The 26814-nt window shown below is 48.3% G+C and overlaps 1 protein-coding gene, 2 long non-coding RNA genes and 1 pseudogene across 12 annotated transcripts; 3 read left to right on the top strand and 1 right to left on the bottom strand.

Annotated features, from left to right (window-relative positions):
• Nucleotides 1–1808: 1808 nt before the first annotated feature.
• Nucleotides 1809–2495, top strand: LOC141025535 (uncharacterized). The gene is made up of 2 exons (XR_012187226.1): nucleotides 1809–2092; nucleotides 2172–2495. It is a non-coding gene; the product is annotated as an uncharacterized lncRNA (long non-coding RNA).
• Nucleotides 2496–2554: 59 nt separating this feature from the next.
• Nucleotides 2555–19847, top strand: LOC109732887 (putative disease resistance RPP13-like protein 3). Of its 10 annotated transcripts, XM_073501051.1 has the most exons (15): nucleotides 2555–3107; nucleotides 3255–3306; nucleotides 3793–3880; nucleotides 4618–4711; nucleotides 5147–5190; nucleotides 5336–5386; nucleotides 5867–5987; nucleotides 6473–6791; nucleotides 8864–8926; nucleotides 9147–9257; nucleotides 9511–9575; nucleotides 9802–9993; nucleotides 10167–10452; nucleotides 16743–16958; nucleotides 17230–19847. In XM_073501051.1, the coding sequence occupies exons 13-15, from the start codon at nucleotides 10187–10189 to the stop codon at nucleotides 18611–18613; spliced, it is 1866 nt and encodes a 621-aa protein (XP_073357152.1). In that variant the 5' UTR covers nucleotides 2555–3107; nucleotides 3255–3306; nucleotides 3793–3880; nucleotides 4618–4711; nucleotides 5147–5190; nucleotides 5336–5386; nucleotides 5867–5987; nucleotides 6473–6791; nucleotides 8864–8926; nucleotides 9147–9257; nucleotides 9511–9575; nucleotides 9802–9993; nucleotides 10167–10186; the 3' UTR covers nucleotides 18614–19847. The 10 variants fall into 10 exon arrangements, with proteins under 10 accessions (XP_073357152.1, XP_073357157.1, XP_073357155.1 ...); XM_073501052.1 differs by lacking the exon at nucleotides 5336–5386 and having other exon boundaries at nucleotides 3022–3306; nucleotides 6473–6608; nucleotides 6717–6791; nucleotides 9508–9575; nucleotides 10158–10452; XM_073501049.1 differs by having other exon boundaries at nucleotides 3022–3306; nucleotides 10158–10452.
• On the bottom strand, nucleotides 16003–26415 carry LOC141025536 (uncharacterized). Its single transcript, XR_012187227.1, has 2 exons — nucleotides 26230–26415; nucleotides 16003–16328 (listed from the first exon to the last, which is right to left on the bottom strand). It is a non-coding gene; the product is annotated as an uncharacterized lncRNA (long non-coding RNA).
• Nucleotides 20565–21804, top strand: LOC120966183 (uncharacterized; annotated as a pseudogene).
• Nucleotides 26416–26814: the final 399 nt, after the last annotated feature.

Below are 26814 nucleotides of genomic sequence, written 5' to 3'. Positions count from 1 at the left end.
CGAGGGGGGCCGCTTGGAGCCAGGCGGAGTCGTCAGCGATGAAAACGAGCGCGCCGAGACGGATCTTGCGGCCCAAAGCCAAACCGCCGCCAGAAACCATGTTGATGGAGATCGGAAAAATTGCAACATCACCGGAAGTCGCTAAGACACCTGCCCCAAGGTGGGCGCCAAGTGTCGTGGGAGTAAGTCTGACAGTAAGAGTAGGGGGTACGTAGGAGGAGGTAAGATCCTAGCTACGGTGAGGTTGTGCACACAAGGTTTACGAGTTCAGGCCCTTCACGGAGGAAGAAACAGCCCTACGTGTCGGTGCCCGGAGGCTTGGTCGACTGGATTATGCGTGAGAGTTACAGGGGGTGCGAACCCTTGTGCCAGAGGAGGGGGTGGCTTATATAGAGTGCGCCAAGACCCCAGCCATCCCACGATACATAGGGTTCAATGTACATTAAGACAGGCGTTACTGGTAAGCCAGCTATAAAGAGCTATAAATGATCATTAAGATTACAGAGTGAACGCCTGACCGTTGCCGTCCTGAGTGTCTTTAGGTCTTCCGTACTCTTAGTGGTTTCTTGTATGGTCGAGTGGAATGGGAGTATCCGAGTGAGACAATTAGTCGAGTGGATTGCACTCGAAGGTTACTTCAGTCGGTATCCTTTGTTGTCCTTTGAATGTTCTTGACTCTAAGGTAGTGACCTTGGGTAGGGCGTCTAGGTCAGGCCTATGACCCTACCCTAGATTCATGGCATCTGGGTGTTTGCTCTTTTTTTTTTACGTTTTTTTGAGTTTTAGATGGGTTATTTTCTAGGTTTATCTTTTTTTGATTTTTTTTGCCCGGCTTTCCCTAGGTTTTGGAGGACACAAATTGCTTATCTTCTGTTCTCAGAAAAAAATTATTCTTTCACGAGTGTGCTTCTCAGAAAAGGGAAAAAATATGTGTTTCCACAAGAAACACATATTTGCTTCTTGTGGAGACACAAATTTATTTCCGTGAGAAGCAAATCTTAAAAAGGAAATATCTGTGTATTCACAAGAAGCATAGATTTGCTTCTCATGGAGGCATAGATTTACTTTCGTGAGAAGCATAGATTTGTTTCCATGAGAAGCATAACTGTGCTTTAAAATGGGAGAAGGTGAAAACCCCGCAACCATACTTCCTGCTCCGGGTTTTTTTTCTAACTTTTCTTGTCTTTTATTTTATTTCGGTTGCTTGTTTTTTATTTTTGTTTTTATCAGGGTTTTCTTTGGTTTTTTAAGTTCGTCAAAACCTATTAATATGGATCTAGTTTTGAAGATCTCGATAAAATTAAACCCATTAACAGTCGCGTGAACGGCGCCTCCTAGCGCTTGCCACGTCGAATCCGTGGGTTGGCCAGAAAAGTAAAAGGGATAAAAAAAGGAAAGAGTGGAAAAGTTCTGTAGGGAAACCCCTCTCACCCCACGTCTTCCGCCTCCCTTTGCCTCGAGCGCCTCCTCCTCCCTCTCCAGCGCCGCCGCCCCTGTTAGCCTGTTTGGCAAACTAACGGAAGGGGAATGGGAGTTTAACTCTAATTCCCTTTCCCATCTCAATTACCAGCCCTCCCCCAGGTAATAGATATGTGGCACTTCTACACGTGAATTTCCTTTCTACTTTCCTGTTGAATTCTCATTCCACCTAAACAAACAAAGAAATAAAACTCTCTATACCTCAAACTCCCATTCCCTCTCTCCAATTCCACCGAACCAAACAGGCCGTGTATGTTTGCCGCCGCCTCGCTGGCGCCCCTCCTCCTCCTGCCGCCGTCTCGCCGCTGCAGCCGTCCCCAAGATACACCCTCCCCCCGAGGCAAGCGCGCAATCCCCCGGCGGTCTGGACTGGATCCCGCCAGCACCACCAGCCGCAACCTCGTCCGTCCGTGTCCATCTCGGCGAGACCAAGGGCGCGCCTCGTGGCCGTCGCCCGGCGTTGCTACTCCGGCCGCCTGGCCTTCGTTCTCCAGGGCGGGACTGCGCCGGGAGCTTCAAGGAGTTCAACCCCAACAACATCCGTGACACCTTCCGTCTCCTGCTCCAGATGGGCAATGTCCTCATGTTCGGCGGCCAGGTCCCCGTCGTCAAGGTACAAGCCGATTGCCCAAATCGAATTGGTCATTTTATTTGTGAGATCTCATCGGATCTGCTCCCTGTTGTTTGCACAGTAGATGGGACGGATGGCTGGCCAGTTTGCCAAGCGAGGTCTGATAACTTTGAAGAGAAGGACGGGGTTAAGCTGCCCAGCTACAAGGAGACGACGTCAATGGCGACGCGTTCGACCTGCAAGTTTGTAGCAGAGTTTTGTTGCGGTGCCTGTAGTCGTTGTCCTCTTTAAATACCCCCTGTTGAATTTCTTCCACATATCTCCTTATCACGGCAAAGCAAGTGATAGGTTGCTGGTTTTATATACTATTATGTTGCTATTACTAGGGCGATCTTTATCCAGTGAATCTTATGAAAGCTTCTCCATGAATCGAATTCTTGATACTCATTGGGGTGCCATGACTGATAGTGATGTAAGTTCTTGCATGCTGAAAATTACTGGCAAGAGTCCTGAAGTGTACTTAAACACTAAAATTGTTAAAATTTGTTTGCATTGAACTACAATTGCAACTTTAATATCCATTTACTTTGTCGATCCTTGTGAATGATTCCCTGGAACTTTTCGCCGTCTCTTATCCGGCATTTTTCTATCTCACTGTCTAATGCGTTGGCGAGACTAATTAGATGCATTAGTGATTTTCTTTAGAAGCATCACTACTAATGTTTTGGAAGCATGCCCACCATGATTTGTAAAAATGACATGCTGAATGTGCTATCTGGATTAGTAATGCATCTTCTTATTTCACCCAGAGTAATTCTGTTTAGTTACATCTTTGCACATATTTTAGTGTTTCTTGCTTTCACCGGTTGATTTGTTTCTATGAGTTACTAAGAGCTACTCTGTATTTTGTTCCTATTGATGTACAAGTTATACTGATGAAACTTCGGTTATCAAGGATGTACCATATATCTACTGAGTAATGCTAATAGTTTGCTCTTTGTTGTCCAATACTTCTAAATATGGATTGGTTGCTCCACTTCATGTGACTCCGTGAGAGGTGGGATTAGATTTCCTGTTCAGTTTATGTGTTTCAAGAAAGATATTTGGATAATTTGAGATTGTCATTTATATTTGGATGTTCATTCTTCTCCGCGGGTATATTCCCACATTGAAATGGATTATTGCTATGATTCGGTTGATTCAGACATATTGTATCTTGAATGGCTTTCACCGCTGGGCAAATCAAGCGATGGAAGGTATTTTTTTCAGTGATATTGAAGCACATTGATACTGTTATACGATGCATCATTTCCTTTTTCTAATCTGAATGTGCTTGCGTTCAGAAAATTATTTGTTCATTTTTGCTTTTTGAGGCATATAACAGGATATAACTTTGTTGTTGAAAATCCATTAAAGAGATGGAAGATAAAATTATTTGCAATCAAATCTGAGATGCATACTATTGAATGCCAATATTTATGCTAGATCTTTGAATAGTTTAGTGTCCAGTATATGAAGCAGTGAAGTGAGAGCATGTAGTAAAGGTAGGGTAGGTATGATTTTATCTCAAGTTGTGTGTGAAACATCCTAGCAATTACTCATGTGGTTAGATAATGATATATTTAGGATGGGCCTTTAGCTGCTGACCTGAAAATTAGAAAGCTGGCAGTTTATTTTTATTAATTCCTCTGTTGCCATTTCCTAGAAATTCTTACTTTTTTAATAGGTGTTATGCTTTACAGATCCATGGCACTTGTGATGTTATCTGCTACTCATTTGCGGGCCTTGCAGTTGTCGTTCTCATGGCTCTGCCATTCGCGTTTATGCAGGGTGAGCTCTCATCTGTTTGTCTGTTTACTTGGTCGTTCGTAGAGAATATATTTCTGGTGCTTTGTCTTGGTTGATAGCGTATTCTGCTCTTGCGTTCTTACTATCAAGGAGATGGATAGATATAGATTCTAGGCATGTCCTTGGCCCTGCAAAGTAGTTTTTTTGCCTTCCATGCTTTATTGGGTACCTTGCTCTTTTCCACAGTTGGTCAGGAGACAAATATAGCATCAAATTGGGTAGCAGAAAATAATATTTGTTCTTTTACAAGGATTACAGTGTGTCCTATCGTCATCTGGTTTCAGAGCCTGTCAGATTGGTTTCCAGTTTATGCTTCTTAGGTTCTGCGGATAACTATGGAGCAATGGAAATTCTTTGCTCCACTGATGAATGCATGCACAAAAGTTGTTCCCTCATTTATTTTTCTGTGCAATTCATGATTTATTGCCTGGTGGTGTGCATTCATGTTACCTTTTTGGATTGTTCTTTGGTGGTTGATACAGATGCAAAAGAAAATTTGAAAAGTTGGACCAATGATATAGTGCTTGCTAAAAACAACAACTCTAAATAATTGTTGCAGGTTATTTGTGAGGATAGACCCAAAACTTCTTTCTACATCTATACCTTCATGTTCCTTGTTAAAAGTGTCTTCAAGAAATGCCATCCGTTCACTTATTTCTTTGCTCTTGGCCTTTTCTTCATTTACATGTACTCACTGAAACCTGACATGGCATGTGTAGCTGAGGAGGCGAGCCATCAGTGTGAGTTTCAGGAAGAGATGACAACACAAGTGATCTTGATTGGTAACATGTTTGGAATTGTTGTGCATGCATGGTACGAACATGTGCAACACTAAGAAAACCAAAACAAAAGTGAGCTTGTGGTTTGCGGTGTTTTCCCTCTGAATTTTCTCATTAGTATGTCCAGAAAGGCATATTAGTGGAAGAGCATACAAGAAAACCTTAACATGTTAGGAACTTTTTCATGTACTAGAAGGTTGTTGTACAGAAATTTTCTTCTGAAACCATCTCATAATCTTAGATTTCCCATTAGTTGGTTGTTGGTCAGTTCTAAAACTATCTGTACATTTTCCCAAGGAATTTGTTTTCTTATAGTTCATTGATTATTTTGGATTAACTGAATGTGATCTTCCCAATCTAATATATGTACTTTTAGCTCTAAGGACTAGCAAGAGTTAATGATGCAGGTTGTGATTGTGAATGAAGTACCGGTTGTTGCTAATTTCATATTTTTGTTTGCACAACTCAGGTGTTTGATGCATTTCTTCTCCTGAAAAGGGATAAGTATCTGAGGTGATTTCTGTTTGCATGATATTACAGTGTGCTCCCATATTTTTTTCTTTTTTGTAGGCATGTTAAAATGTTGATGTTCCTTTTGACCATGCTAATGTGTTTGTCCACTCACTGCGCCAACTTTGTTTTATTTATTTTGTCGCAGGGAATCTACTTGGCTTTCAGTCTATGAATATTTAGATCAATATATTTTAAGGTTGTAAAGACTAAAGATCATAAATTCATTGTTTACTCTACCAAGTTTGTTCCTCTTTGAGGATGATTGTAGAAACTATCAGTCCATTGCTACTTTGTTTGCAACCTATGGTATATCCTCATATATGTCAAGAGGTCCTTCTCATGCATCTTTTCCTTATGATCTGCGTTAGCCTCCTTTGCACCCATTACCTTGAGTTTCAAAGTGAATATGTTGATATTTATGTCATTTGATTCTTGGCTAAATCAAGACTAATCTTACTCTTGAATTTTTCTTGGGATGCCAAGTATGAGACAGGCATGCTTCGGTATTTAGGACAAACTGGAAAGAGTGACTGGGTTTAAACAAAACATATAACAAAAAGTAAAACAATTTAGGTTTGGGGGTTTTCTGTAGGAATTTGATGGGATTAATGATCAGCATCAGGTATTCTATTGATGAGCCGTGTGTTTTATGAAGGATCTGTGTGTTTTTTTGCAGGTCATATCGGATCGAGTGATAGCAGAGGGTCTCAGGCCTGATGAATCGAATTTTGACGTGGGACCAGTTTTTGTGATGTCCAGCTCATCGTCCACTGAGGCACCGCAGAAGATGATCCAAGGTCTGCTTGTTATTTTTCTTCATTACCCAAATTAGTAGTATCCCTTGACAGTCTTACCTTCAGTAAGATCATTCTTAATTAGTTTTGTGCACTAATCGGTTGCTCATGTCTGATAATGGGTGAGAGCCAGTTCAAGTTAGCATGAACACATTAAACAGTTCAAGTTAGCATGCTCTCATAATCCTAGGACTGTATTTGCTCAATAATCGAAGTTACAGTGACCATAAACTTATGATACGATACCGTATATTTGAGAAAACAAATCATGTGAGTCAATTTGAACTGGGGACAGATCATGATGAGTAATGTTAACACCTTGGCTAATAATCAAAGACAATAACTGCAAGAGGAATAATGTAATTCGAAGTACAAAAAAAATGTCATGTTAAGAAATTTCCAGCATGTTATATACTGACATCTGTCTTATGAACCTCTTCTATCTTGTCTTTTTGATTTGTTTTTGGTCATATGGCTTTCATGTACAGGCAAAGTTAGGCATCTTCCTGTAGTGTGGTCATTGCCATGTTGGACACTGCCATTCCTCTGTGATGCAATTTCAAGAATGGAAAAGGTAGCAGAACAAGGCAGTGCTATAGCAACTGCTGTGGAAGGGGTCGATGGGTAAATAGATTTGCAGATAGCCTTTTCCAGTTTCTCAAGGCCACCCATGACATATTCTATTCAGGCCTCTTTGATTAACTAGCTGATGTTATATTTTGGGTCCTTCAGGTTCTCATAGAAAATCTTTGAGATCATATGTTCAAGCCTTCCTTGTTTGTCCACTATCATGATTGAAAATAGCAGGTAAATTGGTACTGCCAAGAATACATATGATGCAAAAAAATTGTATGACTGAACCATTTTAGTATGATTGAATCTTATTATGTGTTACACTTATAACTTGTCTCTAGAAGTGAGAAGGGGCCTATTGAATCTCTGTAAGATTTTTAAATTACACTCTAAGCGTGACTCAGTTTCTAAATATGGTTGATCAAGCATGATACTGAACTCTTACAACATACGCAGATGACCTTACCTTTGTTTCTGGATTGATCGGTCTAACATTTAAACTAATATTTCTAACTAAAATCGCTCTGGAGCGACATTGAGGACCAAATAAGGCGGCCCAATGTGTTGAGAAAAGATAGGGGCGCACAAGAATGCCTCAAGAGGCGCGTCCCAACCACTAGTTACATCCATCATGAGCTAAACGGAGGGCTCATGCTTACGATGTCCATATCACATCGATGCACTGTTCAGTCGCTGATCCTGGATTGGTTCGCCGTCTCTCTTTGTTATTGGTCCATGTCATCCCGCAAAGAGAGACTCGGGTACTCCTTCGCCAGATAAGCCCCACCCCAACCCACTTTTCCAGTTTTCCTCCCCACGCACGCCACCTTCCTTTCTCCTCTCTTTCTCTTATTTGCTCACGGAAAATGGGACGACCTCCTCGAGTCATGAGTGTGTTCATCGCGTCGAAAAGGGAGGAGCTAGGGTGACTGGGCATAGTAGATGTGGGGTGCTTCTTCTAGCAGATGGCCCGAGGATAGATGCGGGTGCCATTGCCGCGTCCGACCACATCCGCGTCTGTAGGGGCGGAGCTATGTAGAACCCTGCAGGGGCCATTACCCCCCCCCCCCCCCCCCAACCTTTTGTAAAAAGCATGAAGAAATGTTTTAGGCCTGCTCTCTGTTGGAAAATGCAGTACCTAGGAGGCGGTTAGGCACGCCTAGGCACTAGGCAATGGCCAAACGCCTCATCTAGGGCATAAATGGAGGTCTAGGCAGGGCAAGCAAGGAATTGCCTACCCAAGCAAGAAATCATGCCACATACTACATTGATATGCCAAACTAGTTATATTACAATGGTAGTGTATGGTAATTAACTTATTTATATGCCCTAAACTAATATCAACACCCATATAATAATCACAAATACACTACGAGTAAAAACTATATTACCGCCTAGGCCGCGCCTAGGGTGCTTAGGCACCGCCTAAGCACTAGGCGAAGGCCAACCGCCTCGCTTACGCCTATCGCTTTTTCCAACCTTGCCTGCTCAATTGGAATAAATTTAGCTTTTAGCCCCTTCAAACATCTATACTTTGATTTTGCCCCCCACGAATATAATGTCTAGCTCCGCCACTGCGCGTCTGTAGCAGCGGAGAGGTCCTTGGCCCGTGTGTCTTCATCTCGCTGCTCATTGTCCAGAGGCTGCACATAGAGGGGACTACTTGTGGTCGCCCTACCTTGCCATCCTCCCGCGCCAAACCAACTCCACCATTTTATGGTGAAATGATGCTGATCGCTCATGATGTGTTCTATGAAATGATTTTGTTACTTATTCTGGGAGGCTCGCCGTGGCGTTCGGTATCATCTCCGTGCCCATCCGCGTGTTCAAGAAACTTCGGGTTTGTGCTGGCTCGCATCCGATCCACGTGAAATCCTAATGTTAGAGTTGTGTCGAATATTGTGTATAAGGTAGGTTACAGTTAGACTTGTAGTAGTATTGTGTTTAGATAGGATATGGAGTCGTGTCCTAATAGGATAATTGTATCCTAGACCTCTCATATATAGTGGGGGTAGACACACGATGTAACCAATGCCAACATAATAGCACAGGAATGCAGGGGAAGCCAGCGGCATGTACCGGCGTCCAGGGCGACCGGGTGCGGTATTGTGACGGTGTCCCGGGAAGGAGCGCCCGTAGTCAAGCCCCGGGGATGTAGCCATATCTGCGAACCTCGTTAACAAATCTCGGTGTCGTGCTCGTGTGATTGCTTGGTCCTCGGATCGACGGAGTGCCTCCGATTTATTCTAACACTAATGCTGTAGCACCTTGATCCTAACATGTTTTTCCTTTCATTGTTGTTGCAGGCGCCCGCTGCTCACGTCTGGCGGCGGATGCGATGGTTTCCTTCGACATGAATGACCGCAGGAGTACGTGAATCCGCAACTGCCCTTCTCCCTCTCTCTTTCTTGTGCAATTCATGCTTCATTCGTTCCGACTTGAAATATTGGGAGGTGTTTGCTCCCTTGTGTGCCCTGTAAAATTTTTGTATCAGATTTGGCCCCGTCTGCTACTCTAGTATTCACATCTTGCTTGTTATGAATTCTGCTCAGCTTGATGAATGGCGTTTTGTTTTGATCACGATGCAAGATTCTAGATTGTCTAGGAACTGGGATTTGGGCAAGCAGATTGGTGATCAACAGTAGGGATGTGCATAAGCCCTTTGGGGACAAGCGTGTACTGCAAGGCGTCAGCTTCAAGGTGAGTCCTGGTAGGAGCCTTTGCATTTTTGTCACCTCTTGCTGATTGTTCTGACTCCATACCTGTCACGCTGCATCTTCGTTACTAAGTTTCCGTCTGCATTTTCAGATTATTGCTAATAGTGCCTAAACTCTTAACTTCTCTAACTGTTGATATTAGGAGCCAAAACAAATTTGCTTCAGTCTGAAATGTGTTTGTTTCTTCTCTACATTTGGTGTAATATATAGTGTGCCCCTGTTAAATGATCCAGCAGGGATTTTTCAAGATATCTTGGAGGTTGTAACGAGAGATATAATGGAGGACCAACTTCCTAGCTAGGTACAAATGGTCTTTTAAGCATGTACAAATATCATTGACGATGATGTATTGCACCCCGCTAACTTACTGTTTCCAGCTCATCCAATGAGGAGCTTGTATTTTTGGTTTGTCATTGCTTCTTTTACAACATGACACTATTTTCGAGTCATGGTGTTTTTTTGTTTTTGCGAGGATCGTCTCACATCACATGATGCTGATGTTGCCATTGTTCTTTCCTTTTCTGAAGAAGAGACGCAGCCATTTGTCTTGACGAACAAGGCATATTTTAGCATCGCTTTGTTGGGAGGAAAGGCATAGAAACCAACAAGAAAATGGCCATGTGCTGCGAGTTGTCTTGAAGAAGAAGAAACATTTATCCTGCAAGGAATCACGCCTTGTGATTGGAAGAGGAAAGGCCTAGGATACCAGCAAGAAACAGGTATCCATGATTCTTTGCCTCCCTCGATTTGGTCCCAAAGTAGGGGCGAGCTGGGTAGGCAACCATGGAAGGCAGCGACCCACCATATGAGCTACCGTCATCTGCACTATTTTTCTCGAATGTGCATATCATATATTTAGTCATCTGCATCATTGCGTTGCAAGAGTGAGCAGAGTCGAGAGAGGCGGCAAAGATGGCGGAGGCCGTCATCGGGGCGCTGGTGGGGAAGCTGCAGGAGCTGGCGATGAGCGAGGCGCGGGCAATGGTGGCGGTGAACGAAGACATACGGAGCCTCCGGGACAAGCTCATGTGGATGCAGGCCTTCCTCCGCGACGTCGAGCCACGGCGGCGCCTGCAGAATGACGAGCTCATCAGGGTGTGGCTGCAACAGACCCGCAGCGCGGTCTTCGACTCCGAGGATGCCGTCGACCAGTATATCCTCCAGGTCGACCTCTCCAGGTGTGTGTGCGCGCTCTGCTAGCCGCTCTGAATTAAACCGCCCGGCCCTTTCCATTGCAAAATAAAGAAACTACGTACTCCCTCCATTTTTTTATTTGCTCTACATATTGAAGTTGACTGAAGTCAAATTTTATAAAGTTTGACCAAGTTTGTAGAAAATAATATGAACATTTACACTAACAAATCTATATGATATGAAAATATATGCAATGATAAATCTAATGGTGTTGATTTGTTATTGTATTGGTTAATATTTTTGTTTATAAACTTTGTCAAAGTTTACAAAGCTTGACTTTGACCAAAGCTAATATGCGGACTAAATCCAACACCTAGCTCGAGATGGCGCTCTCGCTGATCTCCTCAACCAGTCATCTCCGCTTAGATTCCGGCGAGGTGCGCCCTCACCAAGGGAACGAGGGGGTTGCCCTAGTCGACACATAATGAGGCGGCGGCGGCACTGTACCGCGGGAAGGGTTGGGCGGCAACAACACTGCTACGCGCCGGTGACGCTAGCCTCGGTGGCGATGCAATGGTCAGGAGAAAATAAAGGAGGTAGCGGCCCCCACATCGCGTCCGAAGAGACTAGTCAAATAGGTCTACGTGATGTGGTAATACATGATTGGACTCCTCTCCTCCTCTCCCATGGCGCTCCCGCAGGGGCCCGGGGAGGACACCCTAGCCCCTAGCCGAGCTCCCCCACCTCTCCCTCCCTCCCCTCGCCGCCGGTGGCGCGTTGGTGGGCGAAGCCCCTCCAACGTTGGCGGGGGTGGGCCTGTCTTCTTCCCTCTCTTTGACGGTGTGCTGCGCGGGCCGGGGCCGTCGGGAGTGGCGCAGCGCTGAGAACGGCGCGTGGTGGCACCACCGCGGAAGCTGTCGGGACGGCGGCCCTCTGGTGGCGGTGCGAAGGGCTGTGGGCGGAGGTGCGCGCTGTGGCTGGGCCCGCGGATCTGGCGGCGGCGGATGCCTCCCCCCATCGTCTCTGGTGCCTCCGCCCTCGGTGTCTGCGTCGATCCCGCGGGTTGGGCGCCAGATTCGGCCTCCCAGGTGGCTGGCGGTGCCGCTCGTGGCCCACAACATGCTAGTTCATCGGCGACCAAGGGCTCCAAGGTGCGGCCTTTTCGTACTTCCGATGTTGGTGTGATGCTCGGGGGTGGGTGCTTGGGGGCGGCGGGATGCGCGGGTGCGTGCCTGGCGGCTCCGACGCCGGGAGCTCGCTGGGCGGCGCAGGTTGGGCAGTGGCCCGGGGTGGCCGCTGCTCCGGCCGTGGATGGCTCCATGGTGGCTTGGCAAGTCGGCTACGGCGGCGGCTGGCGTCCTGGCGTCGGCTTGTCGGTAGGGTGTCGGCCTTCGACCCCCCTCCTCGTCGTCCGGACGCTTCGTCCGTCGAAGGGTTGGCCTTCTCCCAGCTACGGTCCATTGCTCGTCTTGCGGCCGGTGCGCAAGACCGAGCTCGTCTCGCACACAGTGTCACAGGACAGAGCTCGTCTCGCGCATGGTATTGTAGTACCAAGCTCGCCTCGTGCCCGATGCTGCAGGACGGGTCGATGGAGCCAGTTGTGGCCGGCCTATTGGGTCTCAGCGTTGGGGGTCGCCCAGGGGTGCGAAAGTGGGGACCTTTCCGCTCGTCTCTTTGGTTGGGGTAGCGGTAGGTCTCGAGTGAGGTGGTGTCAAGGTCTTGGATGCCGGGGCGGCGGCCCTGGTGGCGGTTGCGCAGTGCTCTCGGGCGGAGGCCGTGGCGTGGTGCTGCCCAGTGGCCATGGCGTGTGGGCAGCATGGTCGTCGGGGTGTGGCGTTCGGTGGCGGTGAGTTTTGGCCGGGGTGAAAACTTGTTCTATCTTCGGACGGACCGGCGGCGGCGAAGCTCGTTCCCTTCTTAAAGGCATCGCCGCGGCTCTCATTTCCCGTCGTGTGGCTCCGGGGAAAACTCTGATCATCAGATTGGGTGGTGGCGGCGCTCCGATGTCGTATCCTTCCTGAAGGCGCGGCCTTGAAGCCCACAGTTCGTCGTATATGGCTTCATCTCTTCTCGGTGGTAGTGCTAGGGGTGGTGTTGCCGTGCTCAGCGCCGATGTATCATGCCTTGGGTGTGTGCGTGTGTTGTGATGGCGTGCGTTTGTACCGAGTTGTTGATGATCATGGCTTTATATATAAAGTAGGGCGAAAATCTTTTTTGGTAATAGGTCTACGTGGATTTCTCTTGCCCAGCAGCTCTGACCAATGGGCACCTAGCCAGCTAGGCTCACTTCTTATATTAGTTAATCCTAGTAGCTTGAACTTTTGTGTGCTCTCTAATATAACAAATTTAAAAGATGCTTCTTGATGGTACGACAATTGTATATAATCTCTTGCCAAGGCTGCGGATACCATGGATAACGCTGGCCAAGTTGTTGTAGAGAAGATGATAGTTTATTTTTGGTAAATATTTAATAATAAGATAAACTTTGGAAGGAAGACATACTCCCTCTCTCTCAGTTTACAGGGCGTACGCGTATCCCTAGTCGTCAATTTGACCAACCTAATACAAGTCATATATTACAAAAATTATACCAATATAAACTTCAGATGTTCTATTTTCAAACGGTATAATTTTGTGTTATATAGTTTATATTAGAGTGATAAAATTGACAATCTAGATATACACGCAGGATTTGTAAACTGAAACGAAGGGGTAGTTAATTATAATCACTTTTTATCTTTTTGAAGTATATCCATAACCAGAAAATAAATTGTTTTCCCAATTATTTACATTGTTGTTGTTTCCAACTGTGGTTCTAATCCGCTTTCAAGTGGACTATAAGATTAAGAAAAAAAGACAAATAGTAATATTGATAAAAGGTTGTTGGTCAAACAGAATTATGATAATCGACCACAATGCCAAATTGAGCCTAAATGTTTTTTTTTTCTTGAATACATTCGATGACACGGGCAGAGAATAAATCCCATGTATGCTTACACATTCCATGACATGAGTATCCATGACATGAGCAGAGAATACAATCCCTTGTCTTGCGGACACCAACTAGATATACATGATAATATTTATTTCTAGATATACATGAAGATTTTTGAAATAACTCCTGAAATATAAAAAATGCAAAAAATCTACAATGGAATAATAAATGCAGATCTAGAAAAATAAGCAATTTTTGCATTGAGAATCTAAAATAAATAAAATTGGAAGAATAGTGTATTGTTTCCTCCAAATATGATAATGCAACTCTTAAACACAACTTCTCCACACCAAATTAATCCATGTACGGAAATAACACTACTATGACTACATCTAAAATCATTTTAAAGACGTTTGGCATTTTTTAAAGTTGCATCCGGTTCTTGAAAATGTTATGACCGGCATATTATGTGGGTTGTGGCCCAAGTTATCTTACCGTTATTAGGGGCTTAGCCCAATTATCTTATAGGTATTAGGGTCGTTTGCTTAGGAGCCAAGTAAACCTCTTTATATAAGGAGAGGAGATGTATCAATCTAATCAAGTAAGAAGCAATCAGTATTTGCTCGGCTTCTCTTAGGGAGCCGGGAGACCTAACCCTAGCCGCCAATTGCGCCGCCACCGCCTCTTCTCCACCATGCAAGGACGGCGCCCAGCCGCCGGCCGCCGCACCCTCGACCTCGTCTTCCTCCATCTTTCCCCTACAATCTCCGCCCTAGAACTGGCAGAACCCTAGCTCCTAACACCTTGGTATCAGGTAGCTCAGTTCCGATCATGTCTTCGCCGCCGCCCATCCCGTCGCTTCCGCTGCCGGCCATCACCACCGCGCCGCTGGCCTTCTCCATCGCGCCGCTGCCCTCCCCGTCCGCACCGCTGGTCGCATCCTCCGGCGCCGCCACCACCCATATGACGGCGCCCTCCACCGCACCACCGGCCGCCATCTACTCCCCGGCGGAGATCACCTGGGTCCTCAACGATCTCATCACCACCGTCCAGGGGATACAGCTATACCTAGCCAGCCCCTACGGGCCTCCGGTCGGTGCGACCGGGCCAGCCGCCCTGCCGTGGTATTGGGCACCCGCGGCGCCGACCGGGCCTCTACACCACCAATGGCCGCTTCAGCAGCCGCCCGCCGCCGCGCCCCAATGGCCGCAGTGGCCGGCGCCGGCCCTCGCCACGTCACCCACGCCACCCGGGTCCTCGCCGCCACCGCCCTGGCAGCCGCCGCACCCCGGGGCCACTGCGACGCTGGTCGGGCCGCTGCAGCCCTCGCTGCAGCTACAGCCAGCCCCCGCCACCGCCCCGATCTGGCCACAATGGCCGGCCGTGGCCATTGCGGCGCCCGCCGCCTCCGCCTTTTCCAGGCAGCAGCAGCTGCCGCTGCCGGCGCCTCTGCCGCCCAGCACCAGACTGACTACAACCGTGCGGGCGGCCGTGCCGATTCAGCAAGTGCGGTTCCCGCCCTCGCCGTCCCAGCTTCCGGCCTGGTTGGCCGGGACGTCACCGCCGCCAGTCTACACCATGGCCGCGGACCAGCCGGCGCCCTCCCTGTCGTACGACGGGCCCTCCGACTCCGTGGGTTTCCATGCTGGCTTTGACGGGCCACCGTTTTCCTGCGGACCACCCGTGCACACCGGACCAACGTCATCCTCTTCGTTGCTCCGTACCGCCGAGCCGTACACTCATGACGGTCATGCTCAGACACCGCCGCGCTTCGCCAAGCTCGCCTTCGCCACCTACGACGGCGCCGAGGACCCCCTCAACTGGCTCAACCAGTGCGAGCAGTTCTTCCGGGGGCAACGGACGCTCGCGTCGGACCGCACCTGGCTCGCCTCTTATCACCTCCGCGACACAGACGTGGTACTATGCCCTCGAGCAGGACGAGGGCGGCATGCCCCCATGGGAGCGTTTTCGCGAGTTCTGCCTCCTTCAATTCGGACTACCGATACGTGGGAGCCGGCTGGCGGAGTTGGGCCGCCCTCCCTTCACCTCTACGGTGCAGGACTACACCGACCGCTTTCAGGCCCTGGCGTGCCACGCGTCCGGCGTGACGGCTCACCAGCGGGCCGAACTCTTCGTCGGCGGTCTGCCAGATCATATCCGCGTGGACGTCGAGCTGCAGGGACCCCAGGACCTCCAGACAGCCATGTACTACGCCCGCGCGTTCGGGCGCCGCGTGGTGGCCATCCAGCAGGCATCACCGTCCCGGGCCGCTGGGCCGCCACCCTGGCCGGATGTTCCCGCGCAGGGTCGGCCTGCTCAGGCGTCCGCGGCACCCCTTGCCGCGACCGCGGCGCGCCCGTTCCGCTGACTCACCTCGTCCGAGCTACTCGAGCGTCGCCGCCAAGGGTTGTGCTTCAACTGCGACGAGACCTACATGCCCGGCCACGTCTGCCCCCGACTCTTCTACCTGGAGGCTGCAGACTACATTGAGGAGGACGCCGTCGCCGCCGGGCTCGGCGACCTGGCCGCCCCAGCTGTCGCGGAGATGTTTGACGCTGGTTGATCACCTCGAGGAGTTCAGCAAGCACTTCCCTGCCTTACAGCTCGAGGACGAGCTGTTTGTGCAGGCGGGGAGAAGTGTTATGACCGGCATATTATGTGGGCTGTGGCCCAAGTTATCTTATCGTTATTAGGGGCTTAGCCCAATTATCTTATAGGTATTAGGGTTGTTTGCTTAGGAGTCAAGTAAACCTCTCTATATAAGGAGAGGAGATGTATCAATCTAATCAAGCAAGAAGCAATCAGTATTTGCTCGGCTTCCCTTAGGGAGCCGGGAGACCTAACCCTAGCCGCCTCTTGCGCCGCCACCGCCTCTTCTCCACCACGCAAGGACAGCGCCCAGCCGCCGGCCGCCGCGCCCTCGACCTCGTCTTCCTCCATCTTTCCCCTACAATCTTCGCCCTAGAACCGGCAGAACCCTAGCTCCTAACAGAAAAGGAAAAGAAAAAGTTAAAATTGCCATAGTCTATAGACAGATGAAGCATAGTTGTAATTTAGAATTATTTCATTACTGAATCACTCAAATTACAATAGAATTTGGTATTAGACCGTGTAAATTTATTGCATAGCTTAACCACTAGTAGTATTTTAGCTATGCACTTTAGCTGATTTTGAACCTCCCTAAAATTTGTCCAGCTTTAGCCATGGATTACTTTCAGTTTCTTTGCGCATGCATTCTCAAAAGATCAGTCACTCAGTGATTGACATATAAATAATAAGGCTATATGAACATGATGGCAAATTAAAGGTGATTTTGGAGCTTTCAGATAATACATGTCGTAGATATGCTCAAACACAACTGTAAGACGATGTTATTAATTTAACTTTTTTCCTTCTAAGATACCCAAGTTGGACTCGTGCTACCCTCAAGTTCTTTGCCAGCTTCACCACACAAGTGCGCGTGCGGCGCAATCTTTCTAGCAGGATCAAATCAATCAATACAAGGCTAGAAGGCATCATCGCGAACAAGGACAGATACAAAATTGAGGATGCATCTGCTGTGTCAGTTGTGACCTGGAGACCATCCGCTGACACCTTTACTAGTACCGAGAAGATGTAAGTAAAGATTTTCTACTCATACATATAGTCAACCATGTATCCCATGTGTGTGTCTTGGTTTTTTTATTTTTCTATTACTGCAAGAAACATTACCCCATAATAACTAACATCATGTGTCCGAAGCATTCAAGGAGCACCAAAAGGTGTGCAATTTGTTGTGTTGATTAACAATGAAACTTCCATTCCAAGAAAGAAGAATATGTAATGTTTATTCTTGAATTGATGTGAGTGGAGAAGATGTAAACTAATCCATAAAATTAAACTACAGGGATAAAATTGTGCTACCAATTGTGGCACGACAGACGCAGCTAGATGATCTGAAGAAATATTTAGAGGCAGGAACTGACACAACAAGACCAGAAGTGATCTATGTGATAGGCAAGAGTGGTGTGGGCAAGACAAAGCTTGTGAGGAACATGTACGAGGAGTACTGGACCAAGAATCACTTTGATGTGCAGGCTTGGGTGAGCTTTGCACCAAATCTAAGTGCCTCCAACATCCTGAAGTTGATCATTCAGCGTTTGAAAGAAGACAATGTTACATGCTCCAGAGGGGAGGCCCGTAAGAATCTAAAGGAAGAGTTAGAAAAGGGAAAGTACTTGCTGGTTATAGATGGTGAAGTCAGCAGCACAGAGTGGAAAAGCATACTAAATGACCTTCCAGACGGCATGGCCGGAAGCAAGGTAGTGCAAATCACACAGACCAAACCAGAATCATCACCTTCGACCTTGCAGCCCATTGAACTTGAGGATCTCAATGAAGATGAGGCCACCAACCTATTCCTAAAGACACTTTTCATGAAGGAGAAAGGTAAAAAGTACTGGAAAGCTGTGAAGGAGGCTGTCGGAAAGAACCACTACGGAAAAGACATCTTTGAGATTACAGGTGGTCTGCCACTTGCAGTTGTCCTTCTATCTGGCCTTTTAAGAACCAAGGAGTATCCTGGAGAATGGGAGAAAGTGTTTGACTACCTCAAGAACAAGGCCATTCAATGGAAGCGCCTCGACAGCGTATTATCCATGTGCTTTGATGACCTCCCACATGATATGAAATCTTGCTTCTTGTATTTTGCCGCCTTGCCTGTGAACACACTTATCAGGGCACGCAGCTTAGTGTGCATGTGGATGGCAGAGGGATTTCTGAGACCAAAAGATGGCAAGCAAATGGAGAAGGTGGGCGAACAGTACTTGAAAGAGCTAATTGCAAGGCGGCTGGTGAACCTTGCACCAATGGAGTATGAAGCTTCTGGAGATGAGCGTGTGGCCGTTCAGACAAAAGTCCATGACTTCTTGCTTCATGAGGCGCAAGAGGCAAGCTTCGTGGAGGTCCATGGTGGGGATGACATCCCTATACTGTCCAATGCACGCCGCCTTTCCCTCCAGAATCATAGGGACAAGTATGCTGCTCTCGCCAACTATTTGCCCAAGCTGCGGTCCATCTTGTCAAACTTTGAAGAAGAAGTGGAGGCTAGGAAGGAAGAAGACCAGCTAGGTACCGTGGAGAAGGAAGAAGACCCGCTGGGTACCGAGGAGAAGGAAGAAGAGAAGCAAAACCAACAAGCATGCCCTTGTCTCCATCACTCAGCCCGCGGCCGACTCCAAGGAGATCATACTCATCAAGTCTGCCATACGGCAACTCCTGCAAGGATCTGAGTACCTTCGTGTCATCAACCTGCATGGCCTTGAGATTGGAGACACCCTACCATCTGATATTGGAAATGTGGTGCACTTGCAATACCTCGGCATCACCTCCTGCTCTTTGAAGCAGATACCACCATCAATTGGAAAGCTCACTGGCCTCCAAACACTAGATGTCCGAGACACCGAAGTCACGACACTCCCCGAGGAGTTCTGGAAGATTCAGAGCCTGCGACATGTGTTTGGCTTCCTCGTCCTTCCAAGGCGAGTCGGGCGCCTAACGCAGTTGCAGACTCTGGAGAGCATAGAGCCAGATCAAGTTCATGGCTGGGGTAGAAGAACCCTGGAGAAGATGTTACACCTTCAGTCCTTGTACATATGGAAGCTCCCCGAAAGAAATGCTAATGCCTTGACTGCTGTCTGCAAACTCAAGTACCTCATGCTCCTAAGCATAGAAGGTGAAAGCATTACCTCCAATTTGTTCACTCTTTCCAACCTTCCGCGACTCCAGGAAATGAGACTAAAGGGGGTGATTGTGCCGCCAACACTGCCAGAGAGCAGTGGCTTCTATCTCCCAAACTTGACAAAACTGTCTTTGGAGCAGACAAAGGTGACGAAAGAGTTCATCAATAAGCTAGGTAAACTTCCCTTTCTTGCCACTCTTGCCCTAAACCATGACTCCTATGAAGACAAAGATCACCATCTTGTATTCACAAGTGGGTTCCAAAGTCTCAAGGAGTTGGTACTGGATGTGGCGTTGAAGAAGATCGAGATAGGGGAGTCAGTGTTTCCTCAGCTTATGGTTCTGGAGGTTTTCAGCTACTCAGATGATATTTGTGCCGTCATTCATGGTAACAGATATAACATTCGAAAGCTAATCAAGGCAAATGGTGTCCCTATTGTGGTTGATATCCTATCCTAGATGAAGGCCCGTGCATCAACAAGGGAAGCTGTTGGAAGTCAATTATGAGGTTTATAACATGTGCATGCGGTGTGCCTACAGTTGGTGTAAATTTGTAATTTGTTGATCGTGTGTGTGCCTCTTCCTGTCTATGTATAACGTTGTGTGTACGCGTGGTGATTGTAGCTAGGCTTGTGATGGCTCAACACTGCAACCAGCATTTCAATACCACCTATAACTACGTAATAAAGTGGCCAAAAACTGGTTGACAATCCTGTTAAATGTAAATGTATGATTGAGGACGTTAAATGAAAATGGATTATATAGTCTTTCACATTTGATCCTAAACTGCTTGCTTTACTTTACCTTACTTCCCTCACATTTGATGCTAAACTGATCACAGGCAGCAAAGCATCATGTCCCTCCCTCCCTCTCTCAACAACAAAGCATGTTTCTTTGTAAAGCCAAAGCCAAACCTGATAAGTTTCGCCTGGCTGCTTTACTTGCCTTTTTCCTCTATCTGCATCTTCCTCTTTCTGGTGGTTGGTTGTGTTAGAGTTATAATATAGGTCATGTACCCCTTTGTATTTATCCCGTTATATAAGGGGTTTCCTGCATATGTTCCACACCTGTACATGTATATATATCGGCCTATGGCCTCATGGGAATACAAGTTGCTTATTCCTAACATGATATTAGAGCCCTAGGGTTTCTTTTCGCACGCCGCAACTCGTGCTCGATCCCGTCGTGACGGCCGCCGCTGCTCCAATCCGCTGCCTTGGCCTGAAGCGCTGCTCGTCGCTCAACACGCACGCGCCGGGCGCTGCTCTGGTCTCCCGCCTGTCTCCCGCGGTGCCGCACGTCACAGCCGCCAGCGCCACACGCGCCCGCCGACGCTGCTCCTGGTCTCCCGCCCATCCCCGGTCTCCCGCCTGAAGCGTTCTGGCCTGCTCGTGGTCTCCGCTCTGCTGCCCCGGCCGGAAGCGTCCCCAGCCTGCTCGAGGTCTCCCGCCAGCCACCGGGTCTCCCGCCCATCCCTGGTCTCCCGCCCGCTCGTGGCTCCCGCCAGCCACCCGGTCTCCCGCCCAGCTCCGGTCTCCCGTCCGCTTGTGGCTCCCGCCAGCCACCCGGTCTCCCGCTCGTCCGGTGCTCGGCTGATTTCGGGTCTCAGCTAAAAAAAAGTCTGCTGCATCGGGCTATGTTGCTGTCCCTCGCTGTCCGGTGATCTTCGATGGTACGAACTACACCGAGTTCGCTGGCTTCATGCGCATTCACATGCGCGGCATCCGTCTCTGGGGTGTTCTTTCTGGCGAGGTCTGCTGTCCGCCACGTCTGGTTCCTCCGGTTGCCCCTACTCCGCCGACTCCACTGGTTCTTCCTCCGGATGCTAATCAGGCCGCCAAGGATGCGGCTAAGATTGCTGATGAGGCTGCTGATCGCGCCTATGATGAGAGGGTTTTGGCTTATGAGGAGGCTCTTCAGACGTATCATGGTGCTCTGTCTGTTTACACCCAGTGGCTTGATGATGATGCTCGTGCTGCAGCTGTTCTTACTGCTAGTGTTCTGCCTCAGTTTGCTTCTGAGTTTCTGGGTCTTCCTACTGTCTTCCAGATGTGGACCTGTCTTCGTCAGCGCTATGAGCCCTCTGGTGATGCCTTATACCTTTCTGTGGTTCGTCAGGAGCATGCTCTTCAGCAGGGTGACTCTACTGTTGATGACTTTTATGCACAGAGTTCTGCTATCTGGCGCCAGCTTGATTCTCTCCGCAGTGCTGGTTGTCGTACTTGCCCCTGCTGCCAGGCTGTCCAGGCCGATTTGGAGTTTCATCGCGTCTACGAGTTCCTGTCTCGGCTCCGTAAGGAGTTTGAGCCCCGGCGTGCTCAGTTGTTTGCTCGTGGCCGTATTTCTCTCATGGAGGCGCTTTCAGAGATTCGTGCTGAGGAGACTCGCCTACGTGGTGCTGGTTTGCTGGAGGTTCCCTCTGTGCTTACTACTCGGGCTTCTTCCACTCCACCTGCGGCACCGCCCCATTCTCGCTCGAGTGCTCCGCCGCTCTTGCCCACTCCTTCTGGAGGCTCCGGTCGCCCTCGTCCACACTGTGACTACTGCAACAATGATGGTCATATTGAGTCCCAGTGCTACACAAAGCGGAAACACCTGCGCAAGGCGCGATCACCATCCTCAGGGACTTCGTCATCTCCCTCGACAGCTTCAGCCATTGCTTTGACTGAGCAGGATATTCTGAGACTTAAGCGTCTGCTCGCGGCTTCAGGTTCTTCCTCGACGGGTACTGCTGGTTCTGTGACTGATGCTTCCCGCACTGAGCACCTGCCCTCTACACAGTCAGGTACATCCCCATGGGTTCTGGACTCTGGAGCTTTTTTCATATGTCTTCTCATTCTTCCGCTTTGTCCTCTCTTCGATCGCTGGCTTCTCCTGTTCATGTCTTAACTGCTGATGGTACTCCACTTTCTGTTGCTAGTAGAGGCCATCTTTCCACTCCTTCTTATTCTGTTCCTGATGTTGCTCATGTTCCTCGCCTTACCATGAATCTGTTTTCTGCTGGTCAACTTACTGATTCTGGTTGTCGTGTCATCCTTGATGTTGACTCTTGTTCTGTCCAGGATCGTCGCACGCACACTCTGGTTGGGGCTGGCCCTCGCCGCCGTGATTCTCAGGGTCTTTGGGAGTTGGACTGGCTTCATGTTCCTTCTGCTGCCACCACCATTGCCAGTCCCTCCGCTGCTGTCGCCTCTGTTACTGGTTCCTTCAAGCAGTGGCATCATCGACTTGGTCATCTGTGTGGTTCTCGGTTATCGTCTTTAGTTCGTCGAGGTCTTCTGGGGTATGTCTCAGGAGATGTCTCTTTAGAGTGTCAGGGTTGTCGTCTTGGCAAGCAGATCCAGTTACCATATTCACATAGTGAGTCAGTGTCTAAGCGTCCTTTTGATTTAGTCCATTCTGATGTATGGGGTCCGGCTCCTTTCGCTTCGAAAGGTGGTCATAAATACTATATTATTTTCATCGATGATTTTTCTCGTTACACATGGCTTTATTTCATGACTTCACGTAGTGAGGTGTTGTCTATTTATAAGCTTTTTGCTGCCATGGTTCATACTCAGTTCTCTTCACCCATTCGTGTTTTCCGTGCTGACTCCGCTGGTGAGTATATCTCTAAGATGTTGCGTGGTGTTCTTGCTGAGCAGGGTACTCTTGCCCAGTTCTCTTGTCCTGGTGCTCATGCTCAGAATGGCGTGTCTGAGCGCAAGCATCGTCACCTTCTTGAGACGGCTCGTGCTATGATGATCGCCGCCTCTCTTCCGCCTCATTTTTGGGCTGAGGCTATCTCCACTTCCACCTCTCTCATCAACCTTCAGCCGTCCGCTGCTTTGCAGGGTGGTGTTCCTTTTGAGCGTCTTTTTGATCGGTCTCCCGATTATTCGATGCTTCGCTTGTTTGGTTGTGTTTGCTTTGTTCTTCTTGCCCCTCGCGAACGCACCAAACTGACCGCTCAGTCTGTTGAGTGTGTCTTCTTAGGCTACAGTGATGAGCATAAGGGCTATCGTTGTTGGGATCCTATCGGTCGTCGGATGCGTATCTCTCGAGACGTGACTTTTGATGAGTCTCGTCCTTTCTACCCACGCCCATCTTCCTCGTCTTTTTCAGTGGAGGATATCTCTTTCCTCACTTTTCCTGACTCACCTATCACCCCCGTCGCGCCTGTGCCTATTCGTTCCCCTCCCTCTGCTTCTCCACCCCTTGTCGATTCGTCGCGACCCTCTTCCCCGGTCTCCTCCCCTAGCATGTCACTGGATTCTACACCTTCATCTCCGGTGACTTCTTCGTCGCCACCCCCCGATTCTACCTTGGCGATTCCTCCTTCTCTTATTCCGTCTTTGCCTCAGCATTACACTCGTCGTTCACGACCTGTGGATGCTTCCTTGGATGAGTCGTCCTCTTCCTCTCAGCCTACTTATGGCTTGCGTTCTCGTCCTCGTCCGCCTATTGATCGCTTTGGATTTCCCACCGCTGGTGCTGCTGTTCTTGAGCCGACTTCTTACCGTCAGGCTGTTGTTCATCCTGAATGGCAGTTTGCGATGGCAGAGGAGATTGCTGCTCTTGAACGCACTGGTACCTGGGATCTTGTTTCTCTTCCTCCCGGTGTCCGTCCCATCACTTGTAAGTGGGTCTACAAGGTTAAGACTCGCTCCGATGGTTCTCTTGAGCGTCACAAAGCTCGTCTCGTGGCTCGTGGTTTTCAACAGGAGCATGGTCGTGATTATGACGAGACTTTTGCTCCTGCGGCACATATGACCACTATTCGTACACTTCTTGCCGTTGCCTCTGCACGCCACTGGTCTATATCTCAGCTTGATGTTAAGAATGCCTTTCTTAATGGTGAGCTGCGTGAGGAGGTGTACATGCAGCCACCACCTGGGTATTCTGTTCCTGATGGCATGGTGTGTCGTCTTCGTCGCTCTCTCTATGGCCTTAAGCAAGCCCCTCGCGCCTGGTTTGAGCGTTTTGCCTCTGTGGTCACTACTGCTGGTTTTTCAGCAAGTGCTCATGATCCAGCATTATTTATTCACCTTTCTCCTCGTGGCCAGACTCTTCTTCTTCTCTATGTTGATGATATGGTCATCACTGGGGATGACCCTGAGTATATTGCCTTTGTAAAGACCCGTCTTAGTGAGCAGTTTCTTATGTCTGATCTTGGCCCTCTTCGCTACTTTCCTGGGATTGAAGTCTCTTCTACCTCCGATGGCTTTTTTATATCCCAGGAAAAGTATATCCAGGATCTTCTTGCTCGTGCTGCTCTTACTGACGAGCGCATTGTTGAGACTCCTATGGAGCTCAATGTTCACCTCCGTGCTACTGATGGTGATCCTCTTCCTGACCCGACGCGTTATCGTCATCTTGTTGGCAGTCTTGTTTATCTCGCTGTCACTCGTCCGGACATTTCTTATCCGGTTCATATTCTGAGTCAGTTTGTCTCTGCTCCCACATCGGTTCACTATAGTCATCTCCTTCGTGTTCTCCGATATCTTCGGGGCACGATCTCTCACCGTCTCTTCTTTCCTAGCTCCAGTTCTTTACAGCTTCAGGCCTATGCGGATGCTACGTGGGCTAGTGATCCTTCTGATCGCCGTTCATTTTCTGCTTACTGTGTTTTTCTTGGCGGTTCTCTCATTGCCTGGAAGACGAAGAAACAGATTGCAGTTTCCCGTTCGAGTGCTGAGGCTGAGTTGCGAGCTATGGCTCTTTTGACGGCAGAGGTGACTTGGTTACGGTGGTTACTTCAGGATTTTGGTGTTTCTGTCACTACACTGACTCTGCTCTTATCTGACAGTACAGGTGCTATTAGTATTGCGGGCGATCCTGTGAAGCATGAGCTCACCAAGCATATTGGTGTTGATGCTTTCTATGTGCGCGCTGCTGTGCAGGATCAGGTTATTGCTCTTCAGTATGTGCCTTCCGAGTTATAGTTGGCGGATTTCCTGACGAAGGCCCAGACTAGAGCACAACATGGCTTTTATCTCTCCAAACTCAGTGTTGTTCCTCCACCATGAGTTTGAGGGGGGTGTTAGAGTTATAATATAGGTCATGTACCCCTTTGTATTTATCCCGTTATATAAGGGGTTTCCTGCATATGTTCCACACCTGTACATGTATATATATCGGCCTATGGCCTCATGGGAATACAAGTTGCTTATTCCTAACAGGTTGGTGTAGGCCAGAGTTGTCTCCAAGGCAAGAAAGAACCCAAAAAAAAGGGAAACAGGAAGGAGCAGTTAATGGGGAAGAGGATAGGATGCTCAACAGTGGAGACTATGGCCTTTTTACCCTGTTCTACAGTGAGTTGATGCTACTTAACTTCAACTGCAAGTCAGCAATAATTAATATTAGATGTTTGTGATCGATCAGGTTGTCCAAGCTACATAACTAGAGCATAACACTGAGCTGCGATCGAGGTAGCTTAATTATCTACATGGTTGTACTCCTGGTAGAGTACGTATACTAGCTAATCGTTCCAATCTATTCAACCAGCAAAGAAAATCCATCAATTTTTTTGAAAGATGAAAAATTCATCGATTAGTAATTCCATCAGGATGAGTAATTAATTGAGTAGCACAAACAGAACAGAGCAGAACAGCACAATCGCGTCCTAACATCACATTGAACAGAAGTACTAATTCCACAGCCAAATGAGGCTCCGCTCTCAAGGAAATGATCCACATGCACACTGACGTGAGCTTCCAACAGTAAGGATTCCATTACTAGTTAGACATGCGATGGGGCTAAGCAGCAAGCAAGTAAACCCTCTGTCCAAATGATGTCCTGATTTATAATACTGGTTATTCAGAAGCATGAGAAACTGGGCTATTTTTGGCCCTTTTTTACTCTATTCTACAGTAAGCACCAACCGTGTGTGCTAGTTAGATGCAATAATTAGAACTACTGAGTGCTAGTTGTTTCGAATTTTCCTCCTGGCTTGCTGTAAAAGAGGAGATCAGTGTGGTGCGGTGCACGATGGAGTGCACTAGCAGTTATTTTACTAATTAAAACTACTAAGTACTGGTTGTGCAGAATTCGGACTGAGGTCCTGAAATGAATGTGTGCATTTTTGTGCTTGTTTCTGAGTTATGACTTGAAAGAAAAAAGGGATCCAGGACGCAGCACAGCAGAGGAAAAGAGGAGACGGAGGAGAAAGCGAAGCCATGCTTCATACCAAAAGAGGAGATCTCGAGCCGAAGCCATCCCAGGTAGAGGCCCACGGAGCCGCCTAGGGTGGGTTAGCCGCAGCGGCATGATCGAGATGAGTAGGCGGCGGCGGGATGGCGAGGAGACTTTGGGTCGGTGGGGTCGCCGCATCGCCGGCCGGAGTTGAGCAGCCAGCGATTTTGGGGATCTTCTCCCTCTCTCTCTCTCCCCCATTGAGCCAGCGTGCTGGGCTGCGCATTTTGGGCCCAATCAACCGCGCTGGGGTTTCTGATTCGGTCAGACAGAAGATCAAAGATACACTTCACGTTCCCAACAAAACTCTAAATGAGAAGTACTTGGGAATGCCGTCAGACATAGGAAGCTCAAAGAACGGTGCCTTCAGATATCTCAAGGACCGGCTCTGGAGCAAGGTGCAAGGTTGGATTGAGCGTACTATGTCCTCGGCTGGCAAGAAAGTTCTTGTCAAATCTGTTGCGCAGGCTGTTCCAGTTTTTTCCATGTCTTGTGTCAAGCTACCTAGAGGCCTATGTGAACATTTGAACATGCTCATCTGTAAGTTTTGATGGGGTGCAAAGGATGGAAAACGTAAACC

The sequence above is a fragment of the Aegilops tauschii genome, chromosome 6, assembly GCF_002575655.3.
Source record: "Aegilops tauschii subsp. strangulata cultivar AL8/78 chromosome 6, Aet v6.0, whole genome shotgun sequence".
NCBI lineage: Eukaryota > Viridiplantae > Streptophyta > Magnoliopsida > Poales > Poaceae > Aegilops > Aegilops tauschii.
Note: the sequence above shows the minus strand (reverse complement) of the source record. Positions and strands in the feature narration are given on the sequence as shown.

Excerpts from the sequence above, each read along its gene's own strand:
- LOC109732887 (XM_073501051.1), top strand. The coding sequence starts at position 10,187 with ATGGCGGAGGCCGTCATCGGGGCGCTGGTGGGGAAGCTGCAGGAGCTG. Across the intron at positions 10,453-16,742 it reads CTCCAGGTCGACCTCTCCAG|ATACCCAAGTTGGACTCGTG; the intron begins GTGTGTGTGCGC and ends TTTCCTTCTAAG. Across the intron at positions 16,959-17,229 it reads TTTACTAGTACCGAGAAGAT|GGATAAAATTGTGCTACCAA; the intron begins GTAAGTAAAGAT and ends ATTAAACTACAG.